This window comes from Drosophila mojavensis, unplaced genomic scaffold, assembly GCF_018153725.1.
Source record: "Drosophila mojavensis isolate 15081-1352.22 unplaced genomic scaffold, ASM1815372v1 contig_231, whole genome shotgun sequence".
NCBI classification, from domain to species: domain Eukaryota; kingdom Metazoa; phylum Arthropoda; class Insecta; order Diptera; family Drosophilidae; genus Drosophila; species Drosophila mojavensis.
The window spans coordinates 9,384,207-9,410,087 of NW_025318772.1; the positions used below are offsets into that span (position 1 = coordinate 9,384,207).

The window sequence follows — 25,881 nt, forward strand, 5'->3', positions numbered from 1 at the left end:
GCAACGTGATCGATGACTTTGTTAATAAAATGGTATGTAATGAGGAGTGAGTTAACAGCCAGCTTGATAAGCTGTAGCTGACTCTATTTTTAAGCCCTATCCAGGAACTTTCATATGTAGGTTCTCTGCATGTTTTTTCTCTTATAAAGGCAGAAGGACAGCCTGCCGGACAGACGGACGGACGGCGCTACATGGATCTGTGTTGCATGCACAATTTATGTCCATCAATCAAAGAACTTGAGGCATTCAGGGCACTCGAGGTTGATCCACAGTATATCTGTCAGCCGCTTACCTGTATGAATAGACCTGTATTCGATATTTTATGATGTTGTTTTGGAATTTCCGCTCACGTGCTGCAAACACGAGTCCTGTTCAGCTCGTGGGTCGGACACTGAACGTGCATGCCAATGGCGCAGAAATTCAATTAAATGAAATTCGATTTCTTATTTTAGCTAAGAACAGCAATAAAACTACTTGCCGTCCGGCAGCAGGCATACCTGCAATCAGTGGGGCCAAGCAATGCGAGGGACGCGGCGCGACGCAACGCGGCGTGTCGATGCAAGGCAAGATGAACTCATTTAGCACATTAAACAGAGCCAACAGAGCACAACAACAACAACAAGACCAACAGCAGCAGCAGCAGCAACAGCAACAGCAGCAAATTTGTAAAATGTTCTTGGCACCACCCACAGCCGCGGCAGGCACCCGTAACCATTCGTAGCCACCCGTATCCACGGCATCCACCCACAGCAAATTGCTTCGTATTTTTGTTCGCTTCAAATATAATTTGCTCGGCGGTTGGGCTCAGCGCTGCGCTGCGATGTGCAAAGCTGCGCGGCTGCATAACCGGACGATTCAATTATAGTTGCGCCAACCAAACCCGAAAACCACTTTGCACCACACACTGTGTATGTGTGTGTGTGTGTGTGTTTGGGGCATACATGCGGCTTACATCATTCATATTACAAACTGTACAAAAGTTGGCCTATTTAATGTATTTGCATAAAGAGACACACACACTGGCTCACACTTGTACGTATACACACACATACACACACATGTGCTTATGAGCACACATTAGACATGGCCATCAATTGTGTGTGTGTGTTTTTTTTAAAGGGCGCTGCGCACTTTTCAGCCATTCACACCAAAACTTTCGCCTTCGCCTTTGTCTTCCGGTTCCGCTTCAGCGCTCGCGCGTGTGTGTGCGTGTGTGTATGCGTGTGTGCTCTTGCACTTGTGCTGCGCTTAAAAGTAGGCAACGAATGGTGTCAGCCACAGACGTTTGGCCTTTGACTTCACAAAGGAGTCTGTTTGTGTGTGTGTGTGAGTGTGTGTGTGTGTTGGCTTTTAGATATTAAGGCAATGACAGCGATTTAAGATTTATTGAAATTTATCAATATATTTATATCTGTATGTATATACGTATACTTATACATATATATATATATATAATATATGCAGCTTCCCGCTCTCGAAGTGTTGCTTATGCAAGAGGCCAAAAGTTCGATTTTTATTGATACTTATTTTACAGTACAGGAAATGTGTGAAAAATATGCAAAACTACTGAATTTATTTTCCTTTCAGAGCCACTCACAAGCAGCGTCTTAGGGGTGATTGTGAAGAAGGCAGGGAGAGCGAGAGAGGGAGATAGAGGAAAGGAGTACTTGGCTCGCATCTGACAAAATTTTGAGGAATTGTGGGTTGACATGGAGTTTGCAATGTCTTTGCTAAGTCTTACCCGAGTCTTGTGGGATCATTCATTGTTGCTGTGTCCAAAAATAGAATAGATTGTACTTGGGTGGATTAATATGTTCATTGAGAGGCTAACTAAATTAAATGAGACTCGATATAGAGAAACTAGACTAGAGAACATTCGACTTGATTACAGAGGAAGATGCACCTTTATATTATATTATTTTTGTATATTAGTTATTTCTTGTGCTATTAATAATTTATGGCTAAACGACACTCAAAATCAAGTCCACAAATAATTACTAATAGTTTTTTGTTATCTATCCCCTTAAACGGCATTTTAATGCAACGTTTTAGCTATGACGAATTATGCACTGCGAGAGAGGTCTATCCGTATCTTATCAATCGATTCGTAATCGGTCAGAAAGGTATTCCTCTAGCTACATCAAGATTATTGCACAAACCCACTTATCGGAAAGTGATTCCCTACAACACTGACCAGCCCATATATAAGGGCCGTACCCAAGTCACAATCCAGACAAAACCGTCCACGATCAGTCTGCTGCGAATCACCATGAATTCCTCAACGAAACTCTTTGCCTGTGCCTTAATTGCTGCCCAGCTGCTGGTCGCAGTTCACGGCGGAGTCTTCGACTTTACAGACAGGTGGGTCGATTCCGACAAGGCGAAGCCTTTTCCCGAGAACGCTGTGCTGGGCGGCTACGACTCAGAGGGCTACGAGAACTACGTGGGACGCATCATTGCCGCAAGTTCGGTTCTGCCAGCGCGTGTTCGGGCCGAGACTGGCTATGCCACCTACAACAGCGATTCAGTCTCGAATCAGGCGAACTCCTACGATCTTCTGGTGAGCAATGAGACCCTCAGCTATGAGTGGGTGCGCAGCTTCGACGGCTTCAGGGAGAAGAATCCCGTCTCTGTGGGCACAAGCGTCACAAATGAGCGCGTCTACATCTGCCGCGCTCGCACGGATGGCGGACTCTTCATTGGCACTCTGTACCTTTCGCAGAGGGCCTGCTTCATTCGGTACGAGAACTGGCCCATGAGAAGGCTAACCAAATACGAAGTGCTAGTGCGAAAGTTGATTCCAGCTCCATCTTCAACCTTCGAGGTTCAAGTCAACTGAGGAAATGCGGAAGGAAATCACTTTCGAGTCGGAGCAGTCAATATAAAGTTCTATTGCATCTTGATAAATAATGTAAAGGTGAACTAAATAAATGAAATATGACCTATATTTTCGCAAGCCATTCATACACCTTAATTATTTGACTTAAACGCTTTCCACTAACCAAATGGAAAGGAAAACTTAATTTCTTGAATCTTTTATGCTGTGAACGAGCTCGAAGCCAAATGCTGTTTGCTGTCAAGGCTCTGCCTGGCCTTTGCTTTGACCTGCAACTGCTTAGCTGAGTCAATTAAACTGCATTGATATGGGCAGCTGAGGCTGCGGCTAATGCATTTCTGGCTGCAATTTATAATTCGCTTAAAGCACAAATTGCGAAATTGCAAAATTACCAAATTTATTATGCATTTTGTGGGGCAACGTTTCAGGTTTGTAATTAGCTGCAAGCGATTAATGCATTATTAATAAATTGTTGCGACAGCTGGCGCTGGCTCGATAGATGCTCGATATGCGTGCTCCATGCCATAAAGGAGCAGCAAGGAGCATCAGGAGGCGGATGGAGCAACAGCGCCGCAAGGACATGGGAAATCGACAAAGTCGTTTTGCTCAGCATAAGTGCATGATTTTTGCTACATAAATAAATATTTTGGCATACGAGTATAGCACACACACACACACACGTATGAGTGGGACAGTGTGTGTGTATTTGGATATTCATAGGAGACATATATTGTGTGCGCACATCTATGCAAATATTAGTGGCGCAGGCCTCAAGCGATTTCGTTCGCGTTGGCCATGGCGCAGGAGGCGCAGAAGGCGCAGGAGGCGAGCTCAGATGCTCAATTACTTTGACACACACACACATACACTCCCGCACACACAAACATACATGCGCACACTCGCAGATAAAGTAAATAAAAGCAAATGCAATTTATTCAAAAATTTGTTACTTATCAAAAATTTATAGCGCAGCAACAATAACTGGAGATTGAGCATCATCGACTGTCCAATACGCGCTCATCGAACAAAGATAAGTTGAAATTTAAAATATGTTTGATTATATGCCCTTCTGAGCGTAGGCAAAGTATGTGACCTATGGGTTTATCTGTATGAGTAAATATAGAATTATTTGACAGTTGGCCCATTGCACTATATCAATTGTATTGTTAGGATATTAAACTTGAATATCGTAATAACATCATCTTATTTAATCATCATACGCTCACTTTCCATATCCAAGTGATCGAGGTATACAACAAAAAAACAACTGGACTTATAGATCAAACATGCTCAACAGTCAATCCCCTATGGAATGAAGCTCAAGAGCTGCAGCCAAGTCGGTTTTGCCACGCCCTCTGTTATAGCATACCTCAACTCAGAAATATACCACGTTTTAAGTCTCTAGCTTCACTCGATTCAGGCGAGAGGCGAGTGTAGCTCAACCAATATACTCTCTCTCTTTTATCATACCCTTTCAAGCGCGCATAAGTACAGCTTCAAGCTGACTATCTAGCATTTGTGTGTGTGTGTGTGTAAGGGTGTATAGGGTGCGTATGCCTTAAGTATGTTACAGACATTTTTGCAACATTGGCAAAACGTTGTTTTGGCCGCTAGGCAAACGAATTATTTATATTTACATATGAATTTTTTCTCATCTTTTGACAGAGAAACTTGGCCCAAAGCTGCGACGCTCCGCTCGGCTAATCGGTTGAGATTTCATCAATCTGTTGCGTCCTATGTTAACATTGTGTGTGTATGGTGTGTGCGTGTGTTGTGTGTGTGCGTGTGTATATCTCCCTATTGTATAAATAGTTAATGCAATATATGGAGGCTTGAGGCTTTCGAGTAAGATGCTTTATTCACAATTCACAAAGAGGGGAGAAACAAACTTACATTATATATATATATATATATACAGAAACTTTCGCCTTAGCTTATATACAGACAACAAGTGGGTAAAGAGCTGTGAAAAGTCTTCATTTGCTTTGAAATCGCATGCGAGTTCGACTTTGAACACCTTAATCGTACGTATTTATTCGATTCATATCATATCGCATATCATTTCGCATTTGCACATATAGATCCTCAAAATTGTTGTAATTAACACTCACTGTGATAGTATTGTATATGCATTTGATAAAGCCGCAAGTATATCGTAAATATTCGTAATAGGATATGAGAAGCAAGCGAGTGAGGACGCCACCTAGCGTTGGTTTACAGCAACACGTCTAGCTGGCTGATCGACAGTTCTCCAGTAGCTGGCGCCATCTAGCGTCGAGTAGCGTCACTCGCGCCGCGAGCTGTTCCATCTAGTTGAGCTTTCCTCAGAGCATCACTCATACGCTCCGTGGGCAGCTCGGGCAGCAGAGATATATGAGTTGTATGAGATATAATGCGATATCTGGGATATAGCCAGCTGTTTTGGTTTCGATTAGTCATTCACTAGGGATAAATTCGAGACTTCATATGAAGATGGGCACATCTAGAGCCAAGTCCTGTCGTCGGCAGTCGTCGGTGGAGCGCCGCTGTTGATGCGCCTGTAGTTGTTGTTGTAGCTGCTGCTGGAGTTGCCCACGATTTGCCTCGGCATCTGCAGCTCCAGACTCTGCTCGGCCGACGCTGACGCTGACGCTGGCTGTCAGGAGAGCAGCTGCGTGGTGCGAGATTCCGTTGCCGAGGTGAGGGAGCTGCTCGACTTGTCGCTGGTCCAGCGCTCCTGCAGCTCCTGCTGGTAGGGCGACCTGTGGGCCCGGGCGCTGCTCCTGCTGCCGCTGCTCAGCTGCTGCTGCACCACGGGCAGCGACAGTCGGTCGTCCTTCTCACCTGAGCGCGGCGCCGAATTGCGCAGCACACCTGCAAAAGCAGAGGCAAAGGTTAGTAACCTGAGGAACCCCTGGCCAGGCGCAGTTCTGCTTACCACAATGCGAAACGCGATGCGACTTGGGCGAGCCGGGGCAGGCATAGAGTATGGACTTCTGCGTGTCTGCAAAGTGAGGGAGAGCGAGAGACAGAGAGTGAGTGGGAGAATGGGAGAGTGGGGAAGGGCGAGTCATTAGCATACCATTCCGTTTGATGCGATTGTGATCTGGCGAGCCGGAGCAGGAGTAGCGCGAGGTTAGATTCTCGCGCCGATTCAGCGACTCGGCGCCCACGTGGACAAACGGACACCAGCGAAAGACCATCTTGAAGCCATAGCGGAAGCTGCAATCAGAGCAAACCGAAAACAAAGGGAGACATTGCATTCAATTACGGATGAAATATGAATATTAATGGCAGCCGAAGCAGCCATCAGTGCAGCCACCACAGTGCATCAAAGACTCGACAGCTCGTTAAGCAAAAATGTTATTGAGCTGCAACACAACAATCCTCGAATAGAATTGTCCTTCTGCGATAGTGGCTGTCCCGCTCGCTCTCGTTCCCAGTTCGATTGAGCATGGGCAGAAGTCGGGCATTCCATTCACTTATGTCACCTCCCTATCTATCCACCTACATTTTTAGTTGTCTCATATTCTAGTCACATACCCTGCATACATTCGCAAAGGGGGTTGTCGCCCTTGTGAGCATAAGGGAAGTAAGCTACAAGTAACTTATGCTAAATATGTATCTAGTTCAAATCAAATTAATTTATAAGGAATAGGAATCAGCATAAAGTACAATTGAAATGGAAAGGAATGGGGAGAATTCGAAGCGGAACGAGAGAATTAGAACATGATTATATTTCAAGTGAAAATAAAATGAAATTGAAATGAGATTGGAAATAAACTATGTGGCATGGGAATGGGAAGGAAGCATGGATGGATACGTGTCATTACACTAAAATTGTTAGTATATATCACTTCTATTGGGAGTCATTTTTTCCCGCAGAGCATATGCTAGTCTGTTATTTACATTTCGATTTATGTAGTTCACAGAATTACAGGGCATTCATTAGTCAGGTATTGTCACAGTTGTTTTGCAACCATTTCAAGTGGAGAATTGCACCTGCGACAGAATATTTTGCCCTTGGAATGATTTGGTGACAAAAGCCAGAGCCACAGTCGGAGCCACCGTCGGAGTCAGAGACAAACCTTGAACCATGGCAAGTAGCTTGATTTATGCTCTGGCATTTCAGTGGGTTATGTCTTTGCTTCGCGTGGGTGTGGATCGGGTGGGGCAACCCGTTAACAAACACCTGCAATAAGCGAAAGGCAACAACACCTTGATGGCGCTCATCATTTACATAAGGGCGACGCCGACTCAGATACGCCGGAACCGGGCTCGCTGCTCCACGTGTCGAACTATTGACGCTTAAGTCCCGTGCGCTGCACGTAAAGCAGACCCAGATGCCTGCCCGCCCCTCCTGCCGCAGTCTGGACGATGGCTACAGTCATTGGCATGTTGACTGGGCCAAATTAATTGCAATCAGTTACGATTCCCCCCGGCGGATGTGGCATACGGACGCGACAGAACATCAACAGTCAATTTGTGCAAACGAAAACGACCATACATACATATGTTCTGTATGTGTGTGTGTGTGAGTGTGTCTGTGTGTATTGTGGACACACGTGTGTGTATATTCGAGGCTTCACATAATAAAAGTTGCTTCATCAGGTGAGCTGCTACTTAGCTCGAGCAGTCGTCAGTTCTGATGAGCTACCCGAACAGCAAAGTTACTTAATAAGCAAAAATAGTTGGATAACTTTGCTTATCGAAGGAACAAATAGGTTGAAATCTAATCCTTTCATTGCAAATAGTAAAAATATAATGTAATAATAATAATGTTGGATTACATTAGGTAAGTACCTAGACTCTAGACCCCAGGGACTCAAAATGTCATATATGGAAGTGCAGAGCTTGAACAACCCTCAGACTAAGCAGAATATATGAAATTTAAATAAAAATTGAATAATATTGAAGGAGTGCGGAAGGAAATTGGAATAAAATTGAATGTGAATACCATAGAGGTCGAGGGAAATGAAAATAATTGGACTGAAATGGAATGGGACCAATATAGAATGGAATGAGTAGAGTAGAGCACAACTGTAGTCTGTGGCATATCCTTTGGACAGTTTCTTATTCATTCGCATTCATGTGTCAACTGAAAATCAGTCATACTTGAGCTTTAACTAGTTATATCATAATATATGGATGTCTCGAAATATATATGTTTTACGAAATTGACAGTCCACAGTAAAAATTGAAATTCCTGGCTCGAAACTTTCAATTCGGCATTCGCGTCATGCATAATGACTGTCATTAAATATAGTTTCGGGTCTTTGGTGAAGAACTACGAATATGTTGCTGGATGAGTCAACGTGACGGGAAAGTAAATGTCGATGTCAATGATAGTGGTGTTATTTTTGTGGCCGTTAATGATGATGACGATGAGGATGACGATGATGATGATGATGGACGGGCTTCATTTCCGGATAACGAGCTAAACGACCAACCGCAACTAAGTGACTTTACGTCAAAGGAATATGGCGGTAAACACATGAGCGCACTTAGCGACCTCAACTCGACGTAAATTACATAATATGCAATGAGTCCGGGACGGGGACGAGGACGATACGCTGTAGTCCTATGGCTGTAGCTGTAGCTGTAGCTGTAACTGTTGCTCGCACTTACCGGGAATTCATCCAGCAATATATAATCGGATTGTACATGGAGTTGCTCATGGCCAGCCAGTAGATAACCAAGTAGAGCTCCTGAATGAATGGCGCCTCGGTGATAGCCGGATAACAGGATGTGACTATAAAGTAGGTGTGGAACGGCAGCCAGCAGAAGCCGAATATAAGGACGACCACAATCATCATTTTGACCACCTAAGCGGAAAATTGAAATTTCAAATATATATAAATACAAACATTTAATTCTCACAGTGATGATGACGATGATGATGATGACAATGATGATGGGCATGAGAACTTGGCATATATTGAGAGAGGGGCGCGAGTTGGGTCAGTATTCAAATTAATGAATGCTGTGTAAGAGTGTGTGTGTGTTCATGTAGCGAGGAATGTCTACTGTGTATAGAGCAAGAAAGAAGGGTCTACCCCCTCGTCTACTGTGTGTAGAGCAAGGAGGAACGAGCTACCTCCTCGCCTGATGTGTAGGGCTATAGGTATAGAGAGAGATATATGGAGGTGCGACTTACCCTTCGCTTACTGCGGACATTCTCCACTTGCCTAGGCGTATACTCGCCAATTGTCTTGGAGCCCCAGAGCTCGATGCCCACGCGGGAGTAGGTGACGGTCATCGAGATGATGGGCAGGAAGTAGGTGAGTATCAGGATCAGTATGTTGTAGCTGAACGAATGGAGATAGTTAGACAGATAAGTAAAATAGGATGCGAGGATAAGCCCGTAAGCTCTTTGGCCATTTCAGCAAATGGTCGACGAGCCCCACACCCCCCCGAGTTGGCTGACACAATGCGGCGTTGGTCGCTCTCTTTTTTTATGGCTGAAAACTCAATTTAATGGTCTCGCATGCCCGGAACGCATTGCGCCGAGGCAGCTCCTATTTGATTGCCCATATTTGCTTTCAAATTTGTCATATATACCATGCCAAATGACTGTAAAGAGTTGCATGTCTTTTATGAGCGTTGCCCCAGGGCCGTTGCTCCGCTACCAAATGAAAATTCGTACAAAGGGTATATTATTATTTTTTGAGCATATTGATCGAACTGACAGAGGCGGAGTGGTGACGTGATGAATCCGTGGACTCACATTGACGTTTTCTGTGTGCGAGGGTCGCTCCACTTGCACCCCAACCTGACAAGCTCTGACGCCTTAGGCTCTCTAGTAACTGCCTAGAGAATTTCAATTGGGGAAATATGTCTATATGTATTTTTCCTTCATTTCATCTATGTCTGGCTACTTTTAGGACTACCCTCTCTCACATTCTCTCAATTTTTTTTCTTACTCTATCTCTTCCTTTTGTCATCTTGTTAGCCATCTAATTCTCCTTCTTCCTTTCAATACATTTCTTTCTATCTCTCATTCTCTATATGTATATCTCTTTTTACTCACTATGTATCTTTCGAAGTCTTCTATCATTCCCTCTCTCTACATTTCCGTCTCCATACCATCCTTTCGCCTATCTCTCTCTCCCCTCGCTCTCCTTGGCCTGATGAACGGCTTCTCATCGCAACTTTTAGGGTATTTACCAGTCAGTTACTGCCTTCCCCCTTTTTATATGCCGTGCGTGACTGTTTTTTATTGCTTGCCTGCATATGCCGAGCCATGTCGAGCCATGGTGAGCCATGGTGAGCTGTGCATTGCTTCCATTATAATCTGATAGCACAGATTTTGTCTGCTGCAGTGCGCATCGCAAATTTCCCAATTTATAGCTCCCGTCGATTTCCCATGTAGCAAAATGCGCTCGTTTACTTACCCACACACACACACACACACACGCACTTACTCTCATACTTTCACATGTTCATGCTGACTTACATATGCTCCTGCTTGGAGTGATTCGTCTGTCCGTCGGGCCACTCGGAGAAGCAAACGATGCGGGTCTTGTTCTCCATGGTCACCGGCACCTTAGCAGCATTCAAATAAAGTATTTTCATTAATATTAACAGTGAGGGGGTGCGGGGGGAAGGTGTGATATGATATATGCATCTACCTCCTCCGTCTTGAAGAACAGCAGCATGGGGCAGGAGATGAGCGTCGAGGAGAGCCAGATGATGGCTGCGATGGCCAGGTTGCGGCGCTTACTCATCCGCGGCTGCAACGGCTTCATAATTGCCACATACCTGCGGGGGAGGGAGACACGCCCATTAATAATGTGTCTAAGTGGGCTGTAAGCTGATTAAGCCTGCCTTTGCGTACCCACTTAACGAACGCCGCATTATCAACCTGTTCCTGAAACTATGGACACTTCTGACAGCTAATATCAGAGAAGGCGCCCAAAGGGAAACTCCAAATGGAATTAGGGGCGAAATGAGTTGCTAGTCATTAGAGTAGATGGGGCTCGAGCTACGAGATGGAAGTTGGTAATGCGCCCAATAATACTAATATGTATATAAACAAGGCGTATTGTCCTTAGTTGAAAGATGAGATTAAATCTTAACTAAAAATGCTAAATAATAACAAGTAAGAACGTTGCAGTCGGGCGTTACCGACTGCGGAATACTCATTCACATCCCATCAACAATTTAGTAGTTAAGTTTCGCTTTAATACTGTAGAATATACAGGCTTTTCCGATTTGCCACGCCCCTACTGGGCGTAGACACCTCATTTTTGGTCAGTTTCTAGAACGAGATAACAGTACCCTGACTGCAAAGTTTGAATGCTTACTCTCAAAAAAGTGAAAATTACAGGGTATTTTTCGGTATGCCACGCCGCTAAAGAGGCGTAAAAATTATTTTTTGGGGAATCGACAGAGGCGGCTACCAGTAACTCAACTATCTAAATTTGAAGCTTCTAGCTATTATACTTTAGAAGATATACATTTTTGCGGTTTGCCACGCCCCCTGTGGGCGGACATATATCCGCCAAAGCTTTTTGGTCTTGGGTGATCAGCCCGAGTATATATACAAAATTTGAGATCTCTGGCATCAATAGTGTCCAAAAAATAGCAGAATTTGAAAAATCACTATATCTTCAGGTCCGATTTGTCACGCCCCTAATGGGTGTAGACTTATAATTTTATTTTTAGACTTTATAGAATCATAACATTAGCTGACATGCAAAATTTCAGCATTCTAGGTTTACAACTTTAGGAGATACAGTTTTATCCGATTTGCCACGCCCCCAATGGGCGGAGATATATCCGCCATAGCTTGTAATCTTGGGTTGTCGACGCGGACCTACATACCAAATTTCAGCTTTCTAGCTCTTCAACTTATATGATTTCTGGTATATCGGAAAATGCATTTTCCGATTTGCCACGCCCCTAGTGGGCGGATCGGGAAAATTTTAACACTTTATAAATCGGAGATATACACGAGTATGTGCTCCAAATTTCAAGTCTCTAGCTTCAATAGCGCCGAAATAGATTGCGTTCATACGGACAGACGGACAGACGGACGGACGGACAGACGGACAGACGGACGGACAGCAAGACGGACATTGCACAAAACCAATATACTGATTCACTTTCGTGAATGAGTATAATGATTCACTTTCGTGAATGAGTATAATGATGCGCCAATAGGCTATTGCACTTATGAGCTAATGATACAGCTCGCTAATGCACTAATGCACTAATGCGATAATTATCCAATGAGCTAATGCATCAATGCGTAATACGATAAAAACGGAAATGGTAAGGGTTTGCTGGATTGATTATATGTGCTTCGACCCTTTGACCGGAATACCGGAAGGGTTCACCCTTCCATCCTTTTCAAATACAAATTAAATAAAACTTTGCGAATTTACATTCATATCGGGCTGGCCCCCTAATGAGAGGCTATTTATATATTTGATGAATATTTGACCACCCGCATTCGCTTTTCATACCTTTTTGTGTATTCAAGCCGGAAATTAGTTTACTCATAAACATAATAAATATCGATTTATGTTATATAAATTAAATGCAAAATAAAAGACTTTTCTGCTCAGCATTCCCATATATACTCCCGGAAATATTGCCATGAATTGATTGTGTTTGATTGCGCCAAGGGCTGACAGGGCCTGTCACAAATTTGATGAGCTTCGCAAAGAGTTTAAAGTTGGAAAAAAGAAACCTTTTGCCTTAAACGTGACCCACCCTAATCGGGGATGAAGGATGGCATCGCATTTGGATAACCCTACAAGCCGCCTGGTCGTAACCCCTTGGGCTAAACATGCCGAAAGACAAGAGTTCTATATGTATCTATCTATGACTGTTCAGAGGGGGTGCAGATATTTCATATTTCACATTAGACGAGCTGGTTCTGTGCTATGGGTTCACAAAGTCAAGATTGATAAGGGTTCTGCGCACTAAGGCGAGCCCAAGCTCATCTAATATCTGTTGATTATATGCAGATACGTTACATAGGTATGTATGTATGGGTATGCTGTGATGCTATGTATGATACATCACTTACCTGTCGATGGATATGGCCATCAGCGTGAAGACCGAGGCACAGATGCTGAGCATCGCTATGAACTGAGATACCTTGCAGTAGACCTCCCCGAATATCCAATCGCTGTCCAGCATATAGTAGTAGTTGAAGGTCACGTTCAGGCTGGAGACCATCGCATCGGCTATGGAGAGGTTCACTGCAAGCAGAAGCAAACAGACGCGTCGCACACAAAAAGCACAAAAAGTGTGTTTAACAACTGTAACACGTGCCAAAGCCAACAAATGAAAATCCAAATGGCCAATAGAGAACGGCCAGAAAGAGAATCTCAAGGTAAACACGGGACACAGTTGTCGAGGGTAACAGCTCCTTGGCGAATACTTAATACACTAATAGCAATTATAATAACAATGACAATGAGGGTGAATATGGATATGAGTAATTTAATAATAACAATAACAATCATATTAATTATGAAATATGAAAGACCAGAAAATCAAATTCTTAATAATTTCCCATAGATGTTACACATTTGGTTTACCAGCTTAGGTACCCTTCACTAAAGGGCATAGAAAGATAGCAGAGGCAGAGCCCATCATATTTAAGCAACCCATTTTTTGTTTGTTTATGCGTCGTACATTTATAATTAGTGTGAAAGCCAGTGCAATCGACTTTGTGGAGAAGATGGGATCAGGCAGCGCATAATTAAATGGAGGCTGCAAATGGAACAACGGCCATTTGTCTGTCTCCCTGTCTGTGAATGTGAATGTGTGCGTGCCTGCCAGCCTGTGTCTGTGTGGGCGTGTGGGTGTGAGGGTGTGCGGGTGTGCGGGTGTGAGAGGGTGTCGGCCATCATTTGTTACTTGGCACATTTGTTATTGTATTTCGGTTTGTGAGTGCCTAACGATTTACATTCCAATGAATCACTAAAAACAGCGTGGGCTAAAACCACAGTCCCGCTCCAATTGGCGACATCTCCCGACCAACAGACTCACACACAATATAATATCACAGTAGGGCAATATAATATCACAAGTAGTGACGATATAATACTGGTTCACGGTCCTGTAGCATTCTATATATATAGAGATATAGACGTCAATGTATAGGGGCTCATATGTAGAGAACTATCTCTATATATATCTCTATAGAGGTCCATATAAAGAAACTATCTGCTGGGATCTATTTAAAGAGTAAAGTCAAGAGATAAGCTTGTAGATCTTAGCCAATAAAAAGATCTAGTAATCTCCTAATTACCATGCCAACAACACGAGTTATTTCAACATACAACTTAGACCTCAAATAAACATAAAAATATGAAAGTGTTAACACTTTATTAAATGGGCGTATAGAGATTGTATGCATATGAAATTTATTGTCTAATATACTCTCTTTTCCTTTTATGAGCGAGCATTAAAAAGGTGCCAAGAAAAACAGAAAAAAAATTATTTTGGGCTGCTGCTTTTGCCATTGTTTACATTTCATTATCTATGTAGATAAGCAGTGTCAGAAATAAGCATAAAAAGCAACACCCGAACAACAAACCAAAAACAATAACAATAACAATGCGCATTGTTTTACCGTATAGTTCTTGTCACGCCCCAAAACGTGTCGAATTTGGCAAACGATGTGGCAACACTGCACAGGCTCGACCAGATGGACAGACCGGAGGTCGGTCTGGCTGGAGCACGTTTTTCTTGCTTCTCGTTTCCTTCTTCTTTTTTCTCCGTGTATCGATTGCGCATCGCCTTAATTAATCAAGACATAATAACAATGCCGAATCAACACGGACAGACGAAGCGAATGATAAAAGATAATGCAAATCATAGGCACAGCCTGGCGTCTTATCAGCAAATGTTCCGTGACTGGGAATTTATTTGTTCAGCGGTAGCATAACTTTACTAAACTAATAATAACGGCAAAATGTCTATTTAGAAATGCAAATTTTGTAATAGCTGCCAGAGACATCTGAGGCCTCAAGGCATTTCGTTTACATAATAATCATCATTGCGCTCGCAGATAAGAGCTGCCATGGGCTGGATGCCCATGCCAGTGAAGGGGGCGTGGAAGGACGACAGCATCCGCTCCGAAGACATTTGCGAGTAAGTCAACTTTCTAGCTAGGTCAGCTGAGCACAAGAAGGGGACGATGCCTGACAATGCAACTAGTTTGCTTTTTGATACACTTTTGAACGAGCATAAAGCACTGCTGATAAAACGTGATATGAATCGGCCATCTGCACACATATGTATATGAATATATACATACATATGTATACATACATATGCCACTCAACTGCATTGCATTTGCGGTTATTTTATTCCATTTCATGCTATTTCTATTTTCTTCGCTCTGGTTTTGTCAAGTCATTGTCTCACCGTTATAGTTGCTTTGCCTTGAATTAGTTCTGAGCGTGAAGTCGCTCAGCGAGAGGAGGACAGCTTGAACAAATTCGCTGCACTAATGTTGCTCTCTCGCTCTGTATTGTATGTGGCGTGCAATTTAGAGAGTAACGATCAGAAGAACGAAAGAGAGTGAACTTGAATAGCGGCTGACGATTGGCTGCGTTCTAGGAGAGAGAGTGAAGACAAATGAAGAGAGTAGTCTACACACAGTACATACGCTGTTAATTAATTTTATGCACACAAGCAGACCACAGTTAATTAATACGCATGCAGAGGTACTTATACTTCAATATTTGAAAAAAATTTTCGATTTCTTTTTATAGCTAAGCATAGGCAGAAAGGCCGTGCTCTTGAAAAAAGAATAGCAGTAAAGAACAGAGTGGGCTTTACAGACATGTACGTGCAAGGGTATTTAGGAGTCGACATTTGAACTCATTTGCACTTTTCTTTTTATTGTCAAGTTGCGCATGCATAAGGCCGGCGGGCTTTTGCTTGTGCACCGGGTATGTGTAAGAATGTAAGGATGTGTATGTGTGTGTGTGTGCGTGTATGACAATAGTCGGAAGGCAGTCAACTGACAGCATCTGTGCAGGGTTAGTTGTTGTTGCAGTTGTTGTCTTTGTTTGCTGTTTGTTGTTGTTGGTTGGGGGTTGCCTGCATTTTTATGCGCTTTGTTTTTAATGGTTTCGGCAATGCCAGTCGGACAAACAGACATGCAAAACCTACAGACTTTTGCATTTAATATACACAGCCTTCCATGCATATGCATGACTACCAACGAGAGGGAGAGGGAGCGAGCGAGCGAGAGAGAGAGAGACAACGAAGTCTGAAATCTTTCATTTAGGGCCACTCAAAATGAAAGAGCAATGTCATTATTAATAGACAGGGAGCAAGTCAGAGTGAGAGCGAGAGAGAAACACTTCAAGTGCGTAACCTTAGTTTTGAAGTGTTCCTTAAAATGTAATTAAGATTCAAATAAAATGATGTTGCTGCAGGCCAAGGCGAAATAATAAGTAAATGATGATTCAATTTTAAATATTTTAAAACGGCTTTAAATATGCATTCGTTATATTTCATTCAGTCAATCGTAATGATGAATGAGTTCTTACTACCGTTTTTAATTGGGCTTTAAAATATATTGCAAAAAGTCGCAATAGCTTGACCATGAAACAAAAATAAATTGAATATTTTAAAAAAGAAAAGAAAAGTTGACGCAGCTTTTCACAGGACTTCTGGCAGTCACATTAAAGCATTTCGCTGCAGTGCCGCAAGCGCAGCGCGAAGTTTGTAAAGCAAATAATTGAATTAACTGTGCAGTGGCACGCGCCACGAATTTTCGGCTTAAAATGAGAGCTCATTCAATTACAGCCAAAATAAAGTGAAAGCGGAAGCAAACTTTTGCAAGGGCTCAACATGGCGTATGTGTGATGCGATGCATAGCTGGTAGCGCATACGCCCCGCGCATACTCACCGATAAAGTAGTTGGTAACGGTACGCATTCGCTTGGTGGTCAGCACAATCCAGACAACAATCAAATTGCCGCCAGTCGCCACAATCACCATCCCGCCGAAGAGGATGCTCCAGAGCACCTGACGCCACCAGGGCACGACGAAGGCGAACGAGGCCACTGGCGCAGCGCCGTCCTCATCGATGAGCGTGTCTCCAGCATCGCCGACAGGAAGTCCCGTTATGCCCGTGGGTAAACTGCGTAAGACAAGCAGAGAGGGGTGGAGGGAGAGTAGAGTTGTGTTAGAAACAATGTTGAATTAGTGACATGAAGATTATGTGTGAGCTAAGCCGGAGATGAGGGGAGTGTGCCAAGAGTGTTTGCTCCCTTGACGCTTTACTCTCTCTGTGTGTGTGTGTGTGTGTGTGTGGCTGTTGGCAGGATATTAGGCGTATGTAATTGTGCGTGCGTTAACAAATCCTTGTCGGTTTTGTTGTTATTCATAAAAGCTGAGGTTCAGACTGCTTTACGGCTCCCACTCGTCGCCATCTTTTTACACACGCTCAGCGGACATGAAGGGAGTGGGCATATGGGCTTTGAAATTTGGAATGTGTGTAATGGAATATATGGTAAATGCTGAAAATCTAGAAGCGAGAGGCTTGACATTTGATATATGTATGTATGTGTATATGCATAGCTCATTAATATATCTTCATATGATTAGATACGCCCGCAAGAGGCGTGGCCTATGTGTACTACTTCTAGCACAATGATATTAGAACATTATCATTCAGCTTCAAGTGCCTATGGACGGGTATTTGACAGTCAGTTATGCCCTACACTTGTCTAGTTCTTATTTGTTAATATTCTGCTTTTCTGATTGTTTATTTAGAGCGTGTGTGCGTGGGCGTGTGTGTGTGCTCAGAAGTGTTTAAATAGGCAGCACACACACTCACAAACATACACACACACACAGCACACACATATAGCACACATAGATTTTGTGGTTTTGTTTTAAGAGGCCTCGCACAGGCTGTTGCAGGGCCATCAACGGGCTGTCAACGTCCGTAAATCGGGCCTCGTGTTAAGCTCGGCTCGTTAGCAGCCACACGCGTACATGTCATTTAATATGTGAGCTCAGACTACCCCCTTCTCCTCCCGCCCCTCTCCCTTCTCCTCTTTCACTCTTTGATGACATTTGAGGCGAAAGTGGGCGTGCCCACGTCCAGTCAGTAGCCAGCTGTGGTCGCTAGTCATTAGTCCATTCGCCCATCGCATCGAGACAATTAAAAATATTTTTCATCATCGTTGGACTATTCAAATTTCTCAACGCCCCCATACCCTGTGCCCTGCCCATCTCCTAGCTTGTTTATTGGCCTAGTGCAAAGAGGATTATTGATTTTTATGAGCAACCCAGAATAACCCGCATAAAAGGAAGAAAAACAAAAACAGTTGATCAAAAATAAAGAAATTATTAAGAAAACAATTTCAAGCAGCCACAGCCGCAGGCACATGAAAATGTCAAGTAAGCAGCTCGCATGGAGAGTGCTGCACTGAAGGATACTCCGTATGTGAGATGGTTGGATATAGATACTCTACCTCTCCCTTTTCCAGCTCTCTCCCATACACTCTTTTGATCCCTATCTCTCCCTCCTCTCCCTCTGTATCTCTCTTCTTCTATCTATCTAGCATATCTATCTCTCTCTCTAACCCACTCTCTCTCTCTTTTTCTTGGTCTCTTTCCGTCTGTCTATATCTCCCATCTCTCACCTTCGCGCTTCATCTGATGTTGTTGTCTTACTAGTATATATGTATAGACTGTTGTATAGCATATACATATATCTGCCTTTCTTTTTCTTCCACCTCTCTCCCCGTCTCTCTTCCTTTCCGCGTTACTTTAGTCTACCTTTTCCGAGATATTTTCGCAAGTTTATGGTAAACATTTTCATCCAATTTTATGCGTACTTGAAATGAAAGTAAAATCAGTCCCGAAAATATTTTTTCTTGTTTTGATTTCGGGTTTTCTTCGTCTTTATTTTTGCATTAAGCCTGCCTCGCGCTGGCAAAGCCAAACAAAATAAACTTTTGTTAAGTAGAATAACATTGAAGAATACGAATAAGAAGAAGAAGCAGAAGCAAAAGAGGCAGTTGCCAAATATAAATTCCTACTTAGAGTCTGTTATTGAACCCAGTTGAGTTGTCTATGGACCATGTCGTAAACAAGTTTGAGGCACGTCAAACGCAGCAATTATTTGGAAGTAATACTCCATAAAGGACTATCATATTCAGCTCACTCTCCTTCTGAGTGCTTCTGTGTGTGTGTGCGTGTGTGTGTGTATGTCTTGAGGGAATCAGCAAATTTGTGCTGCAGTAAGTCGACGGTCCTCGCTGTCGTTAAAAATCATATAAAATATTGAATACGGGGAATGCTCGACTTTGAAATACCCCTAGCTAGGTAGCTCGAACTGAGTAGGGAAAGAACATTTCTTATAATCAATTGAAAAAGGAAATAAAATATAATGGCGAAGGTGTAGGTCCAATAGGACTTGGTATTCCCTTTTGTGGTTCAGACTGATCGGAATTTAAAGTGAATTAGTTAAATGGTCTAGTTGCAGTAGCTGAATTTAATGGCTTAAACTATAGAAAATATAGTGAACTATTTTAGCTATAGCTAAAATATCTGAATCTCATTCATTTCAGACACTCAGAGACACTTAGAGGACTTTACGGAAATGGTTCGCAATTCCTAAACAGCTTGGCAAATCAAATAAAAAGAAACGATTGTATAATAGCTTAGACACAGAAGTACAGTTAGGAAGCGAAAAAATATTTATTTTCCCACTTTTATGGCTCAAACCCGCAAGCCCAGAACAATTCCTACACTATAAACCAAAGCAAATGAGTATAAAAGATTTACTACAAAAATACCATTCAGGCGAGGCTTTACAGAGGTAAAAAAAAGAAGAGTGGATTACCACGCCCACGCCCACGTCGACTTTAGTGGTTCATACTGCCCACTTTCGTGGCTAAGCCCCCCGAGCAATACTTTTACTGGTTGCAGAAAATTCAAGATGAAATCTACTTGATGGCAAAACATATGACCTTCTTACCGCTGGGAATGCTTTAAGTGTGCGACAGGGCAGCATACTAAGAAGAAGAAGAAGTACGAGGAAGAGGTGGAGGTGGAGGTGGAGGTGGAGTACACACATTGATAGATGTGAAATGTATTACATACAGAATATGTATATATGTATAGATGTGTTTGTATATGTTATGGCCATCAATGAAATGTATTTGAAACGGAAATAAAAAGCCGAAGCGGGTCGAGCTGAGCGGAAATGCTTGACTGATTGAATGACTGAATGACTGACTGCCTGATTGATTGACTGAGTGCGGGCGAGTGGGCGGGAGCCGAGTGAATCGCTGAATGGATGCCGCAATGAGGCGTCATTAGATATGCATGGCTGGCAGCGCACACACAAAGCCAAGGCGAAAGCCGACCTGAAGCTCGAATCCGCAAACCGAATCTGAAGGAGTGGGCTGCAGCTACATCCCCCTCATTTGGACTCCAATGTTGTGCGTGCCTTGTGCATTAATTCAATTTGTATCATAATTAGACACTACTCTATGCTGATTCCTGGCTAATCGTTGGGCATATTGGTAATGCTATGGATCTTTGTGCCCCTTAAGGGATATCTGTATATGTTAGCCTAACTGAGAATACAAAAGTTATACTGACAATGAATACTATGGTATGCGATAGCTTATTCGATAAGTCATGCTGCTTTCATGACATCGATAAATATCGATATGCTGAATTTTTTTTTTTTTAAGCATAATTTTGGGAGCTTTCAAGGTAAAGACACCAAATTTGGCATCAAGTTTTTCGATATAAAAACAATCAGTTTGTATGTATGGAATTTTGGGTACCTCTCTTTAATATTATTAAAATTAAAGACAATTTTCAAATTTAAAGTATTAGAAACATGAAATCATGTATGCATACATTTCAGAATGTCAAAATTATGTTCTCAAAATTTCATCAACATTGTGCAACTAGAGCCCAAGTTTAATCAGACTATAACTCATAGCATAGAGTACTGCAAGTATAAAATACGTCTGCTGATGTATGTATGTGTGTTTGCTCTTGTCTCTATCTATATTTAGGTATATAATAATGGCAGTAATATTTGTATAGCATGCAGAGTATCGACTAGTCGATCACACCCCATTAGGCACTTACATTCTGCTCAGATTGTAGCTCAGATCGGGTTGTTTCGTCGACGGTGTTTGATTGTCCTCCAATAGGACGCTATTAAGTGCAGTGTAGAGCAGAGCCGGAGCATAAGTGCTCCAATTGCTCCAAGTATAGCTGCTGTCCATCAGCTCGTCATTGTTATCCATCTCGTAGATGTTGTTGTTGCTGTTGTTGCTGTTGTTGTTGGTGTCCTTTGGCCTATTGTTTGCTTTCTCTAATGTTGCGTGTCCCTTTTTTGGGTAGTCTCTTATTTGGATTCCATTTATTTGCTCTGCGATGCCTGCAAAGAGCAAAGAATAATACATTTAACTAATTTCGGAATTTGGGGTTTTTCTTCTATGCCCGCCCAGGCAGCAAAGGCGAGTATATTCATTCAATTTGGGTTATCTTATACACTTCAAGGAAAATCTAGCTAACTCTGCAGCGTGTTAATTTCTCTGTTCCGATATTGAGACATTTTTCTTGACTTGCGATTCCACTCGACTTGATTGCCAATCGAGTGTGAAATCATTTGAAGCGGGCATCAGATATTAGATACACCCCATCGCATCCTTAGCATCCATGGCATCCTGTGGCTTCCCTTAATTGAGTGCAATTAGCAGAGAAATCAAGTGGGAAAAGCGAAATGTAATTCAGTAAATTTTCATTTGACGAGCTATATACTAAAGCTTGCTAGAGTGAGCTCTCAAGTGGGTATATTGCTTGAATTATACTCGTTCCTGTTGGGAAAGAAAAGAGTCTCGTATCATTATACTCGTAGACTAAAAAGTTTCATTGAATTCCTTAGCTTTTCAATGACAAACGCAACTATTGATGATGCTTGCTGCGGAGAGCTTTCAAGTGGGTATATTGGTTGCTTGTTGCGAAGATCAAAAAATATAAATAGAGATTGAGCATATATAATTGTCCCCATCACTCTCGTTTGGCATGTGAAAGGAGTATGATTGAAAAAAAGTATATCAGCATTTTTTGGCAACGACTGAGCGAGCATGACGTGTCCGGCTACACCCCGAGTCTCTGCTTGATTTTTGTCTTCTGCTAAATATTTGTTTTCGATATTTTCCCTGCTGTGTTTGCTCTTTGTCTGTTGTTGGGCCAAAAACTTTGTCGGGACCCGAAAAAATTGTTGAGTTTTTTGGTTTTGGACTTTTGTCAAAGGTTTTGAAATTGATTGTGATTTGTGTTTGTCGAAGGTTTTTGCCTCATTTGCGGTTTTTGCGGTCCGTTTGCCACAGACTGTCGCGAGGACTTTAAGGCCCGGCTCAAATGCTAATAGGCCCCTGCTTTAATAACAACAACAACAACAGCGAGGCGCAACCAATTCGGATTGAACGAAAAACAAAACTTTTAAATTAACACAAAACTTTCGCACATCAAAGGCAATTAAAAGTTGGCGGCAGACATGCCAGAGCAGGTGTACGGAAACTTAATTAGAGGTCCATTGTAGAGCCTCGCTCATCCACGTGCCCAATACTCATTATTCATAAACTGTTCCACTTGAATGTTATTTAAATCGAGTTCACTTTGTGCCAAACTTCTGCTCAAACTAAACAGAAAACATTTCGAGCGATAGTTTCGCTCATATGTGGAGCAGTTGAACGATATCTAATCGAATCGAGTGGGTCTCTTATCTGAAGAAAACACTTCGACTAGTATTAGAGAGCAGCTAATGCTTGAAGATTGAGCGAGCGAGCAGCTGTCTTTGATACAGCCACGGCACAGTGGGTCTGAGAAGCTTAGCTATAGATCTAAAATATACATTATATTATATTTAAACATAATAGGTTTAGTTATATATTTATGAGGGCATACTATTGAAGAGCCTATAAGTCAAATTTGATAACACTAGCTCAAGTGGTTCACGATTTATGATCAAAAGAGCAATATATGATATATATATATATGTATATATATATATATATATATATATTACTATATTCATTTCCATTTAATATCTATATTTCTCCTGTCTGAAGTACACCTGTTTCTTTGTTGCCTTTGAATACAAAGAATTTCAATCTGTTTGTGACAAAGGAAATAGAAATATATATATATATTATTAGTATAGATGTATATATATATATATAGTGTTAACAGCGAGAGGTCTTTTTATGGATTGAAACAAAAAAACGAAACTAATTCAATTCACCAAAAATGTTCTTTCAACGAGTCCCCAGAGCTAGATTAACTCACCTGTAGCTATTTATTTCTTTTTACTTCTGCTCCTTCTGCTTCTCCCTATCCCTCCCTATCGTCTTCTTGTCTGGCCTTTGTGTGTTTGTGACAACGCGTAAAGAAAATTGCTTTTCACTTTGTTCCTCGTGGCCCCAAACCCAATGCTCGAATTACAGTTGAACTTGTTTTCCCTGATAACTAAGGGGAAAACTGTTTGAGCCTGCCTCTGACAGATTGAGACAATTGCTGGCCCTTGCCACAGTTGCCACACTTGCCACATCCCGCTTGCCACTTGCCACTTGCCACCTGCCACTTGCACCGACTGAATGCAGCAGAAGCAGTCAATGAAAATTTGACAAATTCAATGCGCAGCTCTTAACTCTATCTTTTCAAATAGAACATTTCAAATAGAATTTTTCAAGCGGGATTTTCTTTCCTTCAATTTGCAATAAGTTAAGAGTGCCCTAGGCGGCAATGCTCCACTAGCGGGTGCCTTGGAAATCTGCTAGATCTCTCAAAACACCCTGTTCTCTCTATAACACCCATACAATGACTAATAGCCTGGTGGAACTTGGATCCTAGATATACTATTTTATTGCGGACTTTAATTGGGGCATTTGCCGGTAATGTTCATGCATTTGTTAAGATAAATATTTATATAAAATATTCGATTTCCATTTGTTTATTATTGAAACCAACTCACATTTCGGAGATCTAGATTTTGTGGGTTTCAAGTTATACCTGAAAAGCTAAATCGAAATATCAATACATATCGTTCTGAGATATATGTAATGATTTATTGAAAATATAAAATAGTCTTAGGTTGCATATAATGAGGTAGAATATATACCTAAAAGCTAAAAGCCTATAGCTATTGTGGTTTACGAGAAATCTGCATTAGACGGACAGAGGAAATATTGTTAGGTAGTCTTTCAAGATCAATATGGATTCAGTTACGTCTTCTTCTTCTGCAGTTACGCAACGCAACACAAATATACCCCTTCTTTAGCATCGTCAATAGAGTATCAATAGCGACTTCATCAATTAGCCGAATGACGTTAGCCGGGCCAAATAGGGCTTGCTGGGAACTATGCAAAAATCAATTAGCCAACGAGTTGACTGCGCTCACAGCAACAACGGCAATCGGATCTCTGTCTATACAAAGCATGTGGCAATATTTTATATGCTGTTGACAGAGCAGCAAAGGAGCGCAGTTGAAGACGGGCGGGTTTGTGAAGGTGGGCGTGGCTGCAGTTGCGGCGCAGTCTTAATGAAATGTAAACAAACTTCAAAAGAATGTTGGCTATAATTGACAGGCAGTCGGACAGCCCGGAACTGCATTGCCTCAATTGTAGGGGAGAAATAGAAGGAGAGGCTACACATAATACAATATATATATACAGTGAGAGGGAGAGGGCGAGGAAAGCGAGAGAATGGGGAGTCTAGAGTGTAGCCAGAGTCGAGCTAAGAGGAAATAGCTCGCGAAATAGACTCAAAATATTTGCGCAAAAAATATTTGTGGAAATGGACAACAACGAAAAATCGGAGTCGCACTCCGCACACACATCATATAGCATCTGTAGATGAAGTCAACTTGTATGTATTGTATTTGTATGTTCTTTCCATTTGCCAATGAATTTCAAAGATCAAATTTATATAGAGCTGAATCGAAGTTCAACTAAAACCAATATGCTCGCTTTGCGCTGCCCTTCTAGTGTATTGGAGAAAAGTGCAGGCGAGTCATACCTTTAGCCGCCCTCCGACCACGCCCTGTTTGACTGATGTTCCGACTAACAATGTTATTTTCTCTGCTTTTGCCACTTTTCAGAAATAGCCGCACAAAAATTGAATTTCATTTCATTCCTGCTCGCCGCAGCTGAAAAATGGCGAAGCTGTCACGCTCCCTACACTTGATGCTCGCTCAGCAAGCGGGCAAAAGGAGTCCATGCGGATACGAGAGCTACATAAAATAACAAATATGTAAGTAACAATTTCTTAATTTGCCTTTACTTAATAGCTAGATCTTAGATGACTCATCAACTTTTCCCTCTACTTCTCATTTTCTCTATTCTCTATATTTCAAGCTTGAGCGAGCATTATGCAGTTAGTAGTGCCCAACTGTGGCATTCTTGTGTGCTCCATTTTCTTGTTTAAAGTCGTAGCTCGTCTTTCGTTTGACTCAATGCGGTCAGATTAAGTATACGCCCCATTGTGCTAGAAATCTGTTTTTTATTTAATTTCTATTCTGGCATCAAATGAATTCGTCTTCGACCTTTGTCTAAGCTGAAGTTTTGCTAACGTTATGTGAAAAATAATAGAAATAATAAAGAAATACCATTATGACGAACATAATAAAACGAAACTTTCCTTTTGTAAAGCGAAATTAGAAGAAGAAATGATTCGAAAAAACTCACATTTCTAGAGGGGTGAGAAGAGGGACTGTATGGGCACAGACATATGGAGCCTATAGAGTAAGTAAATAATAATGTTAGAAATTTTATGTATTTTAGTCTATCAAACACATACAAAAGAGTAAGTCGAAATGGAAAATTAATGTTTCCTGAGAAATGAAGCAAATGTCCGAAACATAAAGGAAAGTCAAGTTTTCTATTTTATACACTTTACAACAATTGGTTACAAACATAATTCTTGAGATTTATAAAAAGCTCTAAGATATGAGATATGCTATAGACGAGTTTTCTTCTATTTTAATTAATTCAATTTAAATGTTGGTTTTGTTTATAAAACATACATACATATGTTTAT

General features: G+C 41.9%; 2 protein-coding genes across 2 annotated transcripts in view; one reads left to right on the plus strand and one right to left on the minus strand.

Moving 5' to 3' along the window:
* The first annotated feature begins 2,269 nt into the window (after positions 1-2,269).
* LOC6575436 lies at positions 2,270-2,839 on the plus strand. The gene has a single exon (XM_002001409.1). The coding sequence runs from the start codon at positions 2,270-2,272 to the stop codon at positions 2,837-2,839; it is 570 nt and encodes a 189-aa protein (XP_002001445.1).
* Positions 2,840-4,675: 1,836 nt separating this feature from the next.
* Positions 4,676-25,881, minus strand: part of LOC6575437 (tachykinin-like peptides receptor 99D) — a 30,204-nt gene continuing 8,998 nt past the window's right edge. Inside the window, exons 2-11 of the mRNA XM_032733624.2 lie at positions 20,926-21,220; positions 16,707-16,939; positions 12,855-13,029; positions 10,447-10,576; positions 10,272-10,360; positions 8,973-9,123; positions 8,444-8,640; positions 5,898-6,037; positions 5,754-5,819; positions 4,676-5,689 (exon numbers count right to left, since the gene is read on the minus strand). Of these exons, the coding sequence (XP_032589515.1) occupies positions 5,475-5,689; positions 5,754-5,819; positions 5,898-6,037; positions 8,444-8,640; positions 8,973-9,123; positions 10,272-10,360; positions 10,447-10,576; positions 12,855-13,029; positions 16,707-16,939; positions 20,926-21,086 (1,557 nt within the window). The 5' untranslated portion in view covers positions 21,087-21,220 and the 3' untranslated portion in view covers positions 4,676-5,474. The remainder of the gene's footprint in view (positions 5,690-5,753; positions 5,820-5,897; positions 6,038-8,443; positions 8,641-8,972; positions 9,124-10,271; positions 10,361-10,446; positions 10,577-12,854; positions 13,030-16,706; positions 16,940-20,925; positions 21,221-25,881) is intronic.

Bases quoted from the DNA above. Each gene is read 5' to 3' on its own strand.
- LOC6575436 (XM_002001409.1), top strand. From the start codon at position 2,270: ATGAATTCCTCAACGAAACTCTTTGCCTGTGCCTTAATTGCTGCCCAG.